General features: G+C 31.3%; 1 protein-coding gene across 1 annotated transcript; it reads left to right on the top strand.

Annotated features, from left to right (window-relative positions):
- The first annotated feature begins 6,750 nt into the window (after nt 1-6,750).
- LOC102598025 (60S ribosomal protein L36-2-like) lies at nt 6,751-8,503 on the top strand. The gene is given in 4 exon segments (NM_001288230.1): nt 6,751-6,785; nt 7,101-7,205; nt 8,013-8,212; nt 8,352-8,503. Coding segments are annotated over 3 exon segments (333 nt in total). The 5' UTR covers nt 6,751-6,785; nt 7,101-7,103; the 3' UTR covers nt 8,383-8,503.
- Nucleotides 8,504-10,520: the final 2,017 nt, after the last annotated feature.

Below are 10,520 nucleotides of genomic sequence, written 5' to 3'. Positions count from 1 at the left end.
TTTTTTTTATTTTAGTATGAATTAATAGTCGTAAGTTTATTTTTCTGCTTAGCTAATCTTTTATCTTTGTTTATTTTTTTTATTTTTTTTACATGAACATCGGAGTCGAAGAGTCTCACTTTAAGACTCGATGTCACCATGAGACCTCGTGCATCTACATCTTTGTTCGTGGCTCTTGCTCCCTAGAAACTTCATCCAAACAGGAACAAATGAGGGACTAGGAGAAAGTGGCGGATATTCCCTTTTCTCTATTTTCGCTAATTTATTTTGTGCATCTCTTTTGTGTTTTTTTTTTATCTACTCTTAACTACTGCTTGTTATTTACATTTCATTACTTGTTGTGTATGACATATTATGTAGTATGCTAGTAGTAGTTGATTTTATCGGGTAGATTAGAGTTCAAGATTTCTTAGAATGAAAGAGTCGTAATAATATTTTAAAAACTGAAGTTCCTTTTTTTTATATATATTTTTTGTATATTTAGTCTTCAAACAGTTAAAAGTATTTTAAGATAAAATGCTTGAGTTTTTCTAATGATTATACCTTTGTTTTTATAAGATATCATTAACGTAGTAATATTATAAGTTTAAGTATTCAAAGAAGTTTTATGTTTACATAATATTTTTTATTTTTTTTGAACGTTTCCAACAATATAGATTTTCTTAAGAAATATCTTTTCAATTATCAAATACGATTTTTCAATACTTGATCATTACAAAAATTTTACTCTTTTACACTTAGCCTAATTAATTAATTAAGTTTGGCCGGTTAACTGTTTTTAACAAATTTTAAAGGCTGCCTTACCCCTTCCCTTTAATATAAATTAGAACCCTTACCTAGAATCTCACAAGGTTAAGTAGACTTTAATATAGAGTTAATTTAGCATAACTTTAGCAAAATAGGCGTCCTAATTCACCTTTAACATAATTAGGTGGTGACTCTTTAAAATAATTTTAAGATTCACCAATATGTTGTACACCATTTGAACCTCGAGTTAAAATGGGCTATAGCAATATTTATTTGATTATTTGTATTTGACTAACCTTTTATTGAATTGGTTTTATTTAATTAAATTACCCAAAGAAAGTCATATGAGTTATATTCTTAAAACCTTTTAGTTCATTTTATTTCCAAATAAAAAATAATAAAAATAAAAAATGAGTTTCTTAGTTAATATTTTCTCAAAATTAGTCAAAATTATTTTAGCCAAATAAATTAATTGTCGGATAACCGCATTAGCGGATATTCTAGGTGCTTTAAAAACCTTCCTAGAATATTAATAGGGACCTCGAACCCCCTTAATAATTTTCAATAGATTTACTGTTTTAGTCTTTTTGAAAATAATAGTTTTCTTGATTTTTTCTAAAATTAAGTGGCGACTCTGATCTTTTGAAAATTCGATTTCTCTTGAATCATAAGTTTAATCGATTTTTCGAAAACTTAGTCATTTTCCTTTTATATATTTTTTAAATAAAACAGTTCTATTATTAGAAACATTATCTAAGGTGACACTACTTATTTTATCACAAATTCCATAGTTTTGTAAAACATCTATAATTGTTTGAGCTATATAACTACCGATTTTATGCATTTCACAACATTTATAACCTAAAATTCTTTTTTGCAAAGTCCAATTTTTATCAATCCAATGTGCAGTAATTGTGAAATAATCATTATCATTTATACTACGGCCCATATCTGAAGTAATAGCTATTTTACAATTACTATAATAAAATAAACAACGAAGATATTGAAAATGTTGAGCTTGATAATCAAATATAGCTTTTTAATTGTATTTCTAGTAAAACTTTTAAAATGTGGATTATACACAATTTGAATATAATGAATAAAACCGGGATTTTCAGCAAAACTAAATGGCAAACCTATAACAACAATCAGTTTAGCTAATTCTTCAAGATTTTTTTCTCTACTATATGACTGTTGTATACTAGAGCCAGAAACATTAGAAGAATTTAATTGTTTGGACCATATTAGAGCCCTCTACTCCTACATTTTCAGGAAGGGTGGTACCATTCTTTTTAGCTTCGACTACAGCTTTAGCATGCAAAAATTCATTTTTACAACATGACATTAAATGATTACTCAAATGTCCCGTCCCACCCTGTTTTCCTATAATTTTATGATTCATTCTATGTTTACATTTATTACAAATATCTTGTGTTTTATCTTCATTCTGAGTCATAAATTGCCACACAACTGATTGTTTAGTGTGTTCTACCTTAGTCCTAGGATGCACGGGGGAACGGGAGCAGGACAACGAAAGGGAGCGGGAGGGGAAGAGGGATTGGGAGTGGGAGTAGCCGTAGCTGGCTGAGTTTCATCATCATCATATTCATCAACATTATTAGCAAAACTATCAATATAATCATTAACATCATCATGTTCATCATCTTTAGGTAATTCCTCATCAAAATTACCAAACCTTCTTTGTAAATATTCATGATAAGGATCTAATCCACTATTACTATCAATATTAAAAACAGTTTCATCAACATGCGTATAATCATCCGTATTTATTCTTAATTGAGAAGTTTTTTTAGTTTTAGATTTAGAAGTACTATCGGGTTTTCTATTTTTCTTGGATTTTGTGCTCCATAAATTAGTGATCGAATCAACTATGGTTGTTTTACCCTTGTCAACATTGTTTTTACCAGAATTCATATTCAAATATAAAAAGTGAGTAAATTATATATAATACGAAAATGTAATGCAAAGTTTTAAACAAATAAATAACTAAATAAGTAGAGACTAGATACTAATTACTCAAAAAATAAATAATTAAATGCAAACAAATAAATAACTAAATGAAAAGTGAGTTGGAACGAATGTACCAAACGTCTACTTAAAAAAGTAGGCGTGTATGACCGAAAGCCAAAAATTGAAAGTTGAATTTTGAAGCTCCAATTTCCAAAGATCAAATTTGTAATTTTAACGAGAATAAGAGATTATAGAGTAGAGACTAGAGAGAGTAGAAGATAATATTTTTGTGAGTGAAAAGAATGAAAGATTGGGGGTATTTATAGTTTAAAAAAAAGGATGAAAATGTAGTTTTTAGAAGGTTGGGGTATTAAAAAAAGTTTAGGAGGTAGGGAGGTGTAGAGGGGAGTTATGGGGGTGAAAGAGCCGTTGGTAGGGCCCAAAACCCGTTGCCCAATGGCTCTCAACGGCTACATAATTAAGATTTTAAAAAAAAACGAATTGGACCGGACCGGGATCGGGACTAACCGGTAAATCCCATTTTCCGTCCCGTTATCCCTCCCGGACCCGCGTAAAAACGGACCTAACCGATACAAGCCGAAACCGAGACGGAATCGGTAACGGACCGAAATCGAAACCGAAACCGGCACCTCCCGATTCTGTTGCCAGACTTAGTTTAAAGTGTAATTATTTATATGTGCACCTTGATTTTTAATAATTTATGGTTTTGTCTCTAGCTTTGTTTATTTGTTTTTAAAATAAAATAAAAAAAAGTAAGGGTTTGATGAATAAATATGAGTATTTGAGATTTGATTTTGTTTACAGGAAAAATTGTTGTTTGGTTAATAGAAAAAAGTTGAGTGAGTTAAGGTTGATCAAACCATTATTTTGGCTAAAATGTTAAGGTCATGATTCAATACAAGAATATAATTTTCTTAGAGTAAAAAAAGAATATAAGTGAGGGGGAGAGTTCAACATTTTTTATAGGAATTTTAAGGAAAGAAGAACAAAAGACAAATATGATATTGCTTGGAATTTTCACTGATGTCCTTTACTTTTTTCAGAGCTTCCTTTTATAAGTCACAAAAGCTTAATTGTCACGTCAATGAGAAACGACGACTTGTGTGGCACTAAAAAGTTACTTCATATCACATTCATATATTCTAACGCCTCACCTGAAGTTGATTGGAGTAAGTTGAGTATATCATAGCTGACCACATTATGGGCTAATCCATACTGCACAAGTGGAATACACCTTAGTCATATAAAAAGACCAACTTAAGAGTGAGGCAAGCTAGGAAAGGGCTGCTACTTAGGATTCAAAGACCAGTCACAAATTACTAGACGTATCACAGATTAGACGAGCGGTTTGAGCTTAATTGTTGAATTTCTAGGGTCATTATGAATGGTTCTAGTTGTAAGGCGATCTAGGGTGAAGTCTCTTCAAGATGCCCGATTGTGTGACAGTTTAATGCAGACAGTCATCGAGACCTTTCATGACATATCAAGAGTAGTGTCTCTCATTCTTTTCAAAATGTGACAAAACTTCCTTCGTATTTTTATTTTACCATGTATCATGGTTCGATTTATTCTTTTTACTAAATTCGAATTTTCTCCATACAAATTTGAGCTAGTTTTTATCTAAAAGAAAACTGAAATAATTATATTACTCTATTTGTTTTATAAGTAAACAATTTTTATTTATCAAAGTAATATGCACAACTCAATTTATTTTTGTAAATAATGGTCACTTTTAGATATATGCTCCCAGAAAGTGTTCTCGCAACATTACATCAAAAAATTCTAACATAAATATCAAACAAGATATAATCTCTTTCTATACATGATAAAAAAGATAAAATATCATGAGTTTTGATATACATGATCAGAAGAAAGATATAAACTGAAATATCTCCACATAAGAAATATTAAATTTAGTCTTATGAATTATTATTTTTAATGTGCAGGAAGATATAATTTCACTTTTATGTGGAAATATTTAAGTGAAATCAAATATTGTTATAGACTTATTGTCTCTAACCAATATTGTCAAAAGAAATATTTGGTTATGCAAAATGCAGGATGATTATTTGATCTACATAAAGTCGTATATATCGCGTTAAAGTTATATCAAATTATTTTACAAGACAATCAAATTGTAAATGAAAGTATCCACAACATGATTGTCACTATGAACAAGTCAATCTGACAATTTACATGCAACAATGAGGTCATGAATAGAGTGATTTTCCCTTGATCGATGTTTTGTTCCACAAAATTTTCTTGACAAGATTTTTAATGATGCAACAAATAATGCGTATTAACAGATATGTCGTCTATTTTTTCTTCACTAGCATTTTTTCACACAAGTTTTTTCGTGATAAAATTTTAATAAGACATATTATCTATGAACATCCAATGGGAGTGTTATAAAATATTAGAGTGTGGAGAACCTCCACTATGAAGATAACCTTTACTTTTATGACCTCACACCTCCATAACCTCCTCCATTATTTTTATGATTAAGGGAAAAGGCATAGATTTCCCCTTGAACTTGTCCCAAAAAGTCAGTTACACTCTTAAACTATCCCGACGACCTATTACATACCTTTACTACTTAAAACTGAATTTATTACTCCCTAAAACTGACGTGGCAAAAAAATAAATAATAAATAAAAAACTGGTGCGTCATAAAAAATTAAAGTTAAAAAAAGAATTAAAAAAATCAAAATCTTCCTTCCCCTCCCATTACCCTTTAGAAAAAGAATTAAAAAATAAAAATCTTTCATCCCCACCCATTACCCTCTTCTTCTTCATTCTTTAATTTTCATCACAACTTTTTATTTTTCATCACAACCTCAAAGATTCACAATGACGTGAGTGTAGTAGTGGTGTTGTTGGTTGTGATTATATGTTGGTTGTTCAGATTATTTGTTGGTTATTCAGATCTGAAAGTGTGGAGCTCTTTGGAACTTCATGGGAGCCATGGCTGAAGCTTTGAGCTTGCCGACACACCTGTAAAACAAATCAAAAGAATAAAATCGCAAAGGGATAAGGTAAGGGGGTCTGATTTGGTGTTTGTTGGTGATTGATTTGGATTTTGAGTGGTTGTTTGGTGGCTGATGGTTCGTCGATTTATGCATTTTCTCTATGATTAATGTTATGTTTATGACTAACATTTTGCATGTCTCTATGTAACACTATAAAAAGAGTCATAAGAGTTTATACGCTTGATGATACTTATTGAAAGAATAAGAAAATTCTCCTCTTTTGTCTCTTTATATCTATTAGTCTTATCTTATTGTTTTAGTTTTACAACACAAAATATAGTTTGACATAATACATAAACATGACTCTTAACTTGACGTTAGCTGACAACGATGACCTTTGACTTTGGGTGTGCACAAGAAGCACTTAAACTGGTACAAAATTGAATAAATAGACACATTCATCATACATGACACCTTACATGACAATTCTATGTCCTACGTGGCGTCCTACGTGTATTATTCCATGTAGGATACATGTGTCTACTTGTTTAATTTTATACAAGTTTAAGTGTCTACTTATGTACAATCAAAGTTGAAGGGTATAACTATCCGCTTGTTTCTAAGTTAAGAATCATGTTATATGTTATGTATTATGTCATATAATTTCTAGCCACTTCCAATTTGTTCATATTAAACTTAACTTTTTGTAAAAAAGAAATAAAGAATGGAAAGGTTTTTAATAAATGAATATAAAAATATTGTGGCTAATGATGTGTCAATTAATTTTTGTGACATAAATATGAGGGGTCATCCATATCAAAACAAGTGAGCGACACATGTACAGAAGGGCTTAAAATACTTGTTTTGAATAAATTGAATGCATGTTTAAAAACTTGGCAAGTCAAAACTCAAATTAATAATTCGAGCCAAATATAAAAAATTAAACGAACCCTCATTGGGCTTCTTTCTTAGTGCGAGCCCAAAACTTTGTGTATATAAAACGCATCACTCTCCCAAAACCCTAATTCCTCTTTTCACAACCCTACTACGTCGGAGCAGATCCAACAGATTGAAGAGGTAAGTGTCACTCGCCGACCTCTCTTCCTTTTTCCGTTTCACCTCATATTTGCGTAGCGCTTCCGTACATACCCTTCTTTTTTGGTTTTGAAGTTACGTAAATCCTCGGTTATTTTATGCTTATACAAACCAGTAAAGGGAGAAAAATTTGCACTTTCCATTTCTTAGATAATTTTTATCATGAAAATTTGTATTTCAATTATATATTTTTTTTCTAAGCTGTAGAAAATTGTGATTCTCAGTTGCTTTCATTGTCCTACTGTGGCAATGCAATTTTGTGATTTGTGGTTGTATGTTGAATGTGGTTTTAAATAGGCGATGGCTCCAAAACAGCCGAATACAGGGCTATCTGTTGGCCTAAACAAAGGCCATGTTGTGACCAAGAAGGAATTAGCTCCACGCCCTTCTGACAGAAAAGGGGTGAGTGATGTTCTTTATTTTGCCTGTCTTTGTTGATTGCTAGTGATATCTGTTTGATAACTTGGGCTTGTCTTGTTTGGATTTGAATCTATGGGCACATTTTCAGGAAATTGGGTTTTCTGAAATAGTCACCCAAATGTCTTTTTTAGGTGTCTGCATCACCATTTCTTTTTGCATCACATTGAACACAACTCTTGGCTTTATAGCATAAGGTTCTCTATTACCTTTACCTGTTTATTTTTGTGACTTTGGAAAAGTCAGATGCACATGATTTTTGTTGTCTTAGAAGAGAACACCACCTGGCTATGCTGTTCTTGTAGTTGTTAGAAGAGAATGATGTAATTTGGGGTTTTGGGTACCAATACAATTTATTTGATTTGGGAGTGGAAATTTTGAAGTTTTAGGAAGAGTACACCTCTGACATTATAACAGATGTGTGTACTTCTTGTACTAGAATGGGTTGATCGAGTGTCAGGACAAAGATTTATCCCTTTGAGAGTAAAGAGGTGAAGAGCATCATATATTCCATAGATGGTAGGCCGTGTTGTTTAGGGATGCCCTTCATGTACCGTCTCTTACAAAAAAATGCTTTTCAGCACGGTGCTTGTAATCTTACGAAGTATGTTTTATCACAGTGTTATTATCGTGGGAAGGAGGGTTAAATAATTTTAGCTGGTTTCCTGCATGAGGTTTCCTACTTCTGATTTGGATCTATGTGTACCATGCTTTTGCTTGCCAATTGGATATGTTTTACTTGCATCTTCTTAACACATCATAATATGTTCTTTCCATTTTATTTGTTATTAGAAAACAAGCAAAAGAATCCACTTTGTGAGGAGTCTTATCAGAGAAGTTGCTGGATTTGCTCCATACGAGAAGAGGATCACTGAGCTTCTTAAAGTTGGAAAGGACAAGCGTGCCTTGAAGGTAGCCAAGAGGAAGTTGGGTACTCACAAGAGGGCGAAGAGGAAGAGAGAAGAGATGTCTAGTGTTCTCCGCAAGATGAGGTAATGACTTTATTATTGGTTTTAATGATTCAGTATATCAAGGAAGATGGTCGTTACTATTATTTTCTTGCTGAAGAATGTTACAAGTCCTTGCGAAGTATCTCATGTTTTATTCTTTTTATTGTTTTGATTTGTACAGGGCTACTGGAGGTGGTGAAAAGAAGAAGTGAGGCCTGTATCCACCACTATTGATGTTTGAAGGACCCAGTTAGTTAATTCACCAGCTTTTACATTTGCAATGTATTTTTGTTTTCAAGAAAGACTTGTGATCAAAAGTTCCCTGTTTATGTTTCATGAAGATTTTGGAATTAGTGAGATTTTAGACATTTTTGCAAATTGCGTGCTTTTCTGGTAGTACTTGTGTTGACTATCTGCTTGATCTTTGAAATGATTTGGACCAAGAAATTTGTCCATGTTGACTCTACGTGAAATACCAGGGACAAACTTGTGACAGTTCAATGCTGTTGAAATATATGTGCTTAACATGTACATCTTTTTTGGGATATAAAAAAGTCGATTGGACATCTTTGCGTTTGTTTGGAGAAATATTTTACACCATAGGTGTATTTCCTCCCTCCTTTGGATCTTTTTTTTAGTGTACAAAGAAGGTAACTTGATAATCATATACAATAAGGGGTCGTTTGGTAGAGTGTATTAGGAATATAATGCATGCATTAGATGTGTGTATTAGCAATACTTTGTTTGGTACACTTTCAAAAGTCTTCTTTAATTTCTTAAACTCCGTGCCAAATCAAATCAGGTCACTCTTTTTGAAAGGGAGGGAGTATTTTTTATTATGAACTTGTTGGTAGAATATTCATTTTTACTTATTTATTACTCCCTCCGTCCCTATTTACTTGTCCATATTTCCTTTTTTGGTTGTCCCTATTTAGTTGTCCATTTTGACAAATCAAGAAAGGACAACAAATTTTTTCCTATTATACCCTTATTTACACTTCTTGAAAATTGTAAAAGTGTATGTTGTTTCCCTCCAATTTATTTCACTTGAATTCAAATAAGTGGTTGTAATTTTGAAGTGAAAAGTTGTCATAAGGGTAAAATTGTAACTTCACTGTGCTAATCATTGTTGCCTTAATCTGTGTGCCATTTCTAAAGTGGACAACTCTAAAGGGACGGAGGGAGTAGCATTTTAACACATGCATTAGATTAAATAATTACAAAACTACCCTCAAAGTCTTTTCATTTTCTTTGTTGTCATAAGTTTTTATTTTTATGTTGATTTGTTTTTTAGTGTCTTTTAATTAATTGATGTCTTAATAGGCTTTATGGCCTCTTAAATATATTTTTAAAAAATCTAATTTAAATATAATTTAATCAAAAATTTTACTATTGTGACGATAAATTTTAAGCAGCCCACTGCCTCACCCCAACTTATTAACTCAAAAAAAAAAAATTATTCTTTTTTCACATCCGTCATGCTTTTCTTAATTAGTAGTACATAAATTCATCCTTAAAATATGATAAAAAATTGAAGGAAGAATTTTTTTGTTGTAAAAGAATCTGAACTTAGTTGATTTAGTAATAATTAGATGTGAACAAGTAATTACTATCTTTTTCTTGAGTTGATTGCATTACTTTTATGTATTTTATTAGTATTCCTTTTACCTTGCTGCTTCATCTATTCACTGAAATAGTTTCCTCCATATCAATACACCCAAAAGAAAATATTAGGGACAATTGAGGCTCAGCTCTGTATTTATGCTGACAAAGAAAGTCCAGACACGCCATGGCTGCAAATCCTCTAGTTACATGCAACAATATCACACGCAACCTGGTCATTGCCCCGCCAAAATAGTCACGTATTGAAAAATCATTCCTGCCTACATAAGAGATTGTTTTGGACATTTTCTCATTATATATATATATATAGTTTTATTAGTATTTGATGACAACCTAAGTGCTTTGTTTTTAATATAGACGAAAAAAAATTCTTTGCCAATTTTTTACAAAAATATTTTGACTCAATAGTGTAACTATTTAATATTATTTTTAGAAAAAAGAAAAAGAAGAATGAAGAGTTAATGATGTTTTAGACAAAGTATTTTTTTTTGATGTTTAGCAAATAACTTTGTTGCAAAGGAAGTGTACAAATAAATAAAGTGTGAAGGGTATTTTTGTAAACATATATTTTTTTAATAGAAATTATGCAAGATTTGTTATTTTTAATACATCAAACCAAACAATGTATAAGAAATAATACTTGCATAACTAATGCAGGCATTACTAATGCAAACACTACTAATGCAAGCATTACTAATACACCCTATTTTGCATTATTCTTATACAT

The sequence above is a fragment of the Solanum tuberosum genome, unplaced genomic scaffold (assembly GCF_000226075.1).
Source record: "Solanum tuberosum cultivar DM 1-3 516 R44 unplaced genomic scaffold, SolTub_3.0 scf00432, whole genome shotgun sequence".
NCBI classification, from domain to species: domain Eukaryota; kingdom Viridiplantae; phylum Streptophyta; class Magnoliopsida; order Solanales; family Solanaceae; genus Solanum; species Solanum tuberosum.
Note: the sequence above shows the minus strand (reverse complement) of the source record. Positions and strands in the feature narration are given on the sequence as shown.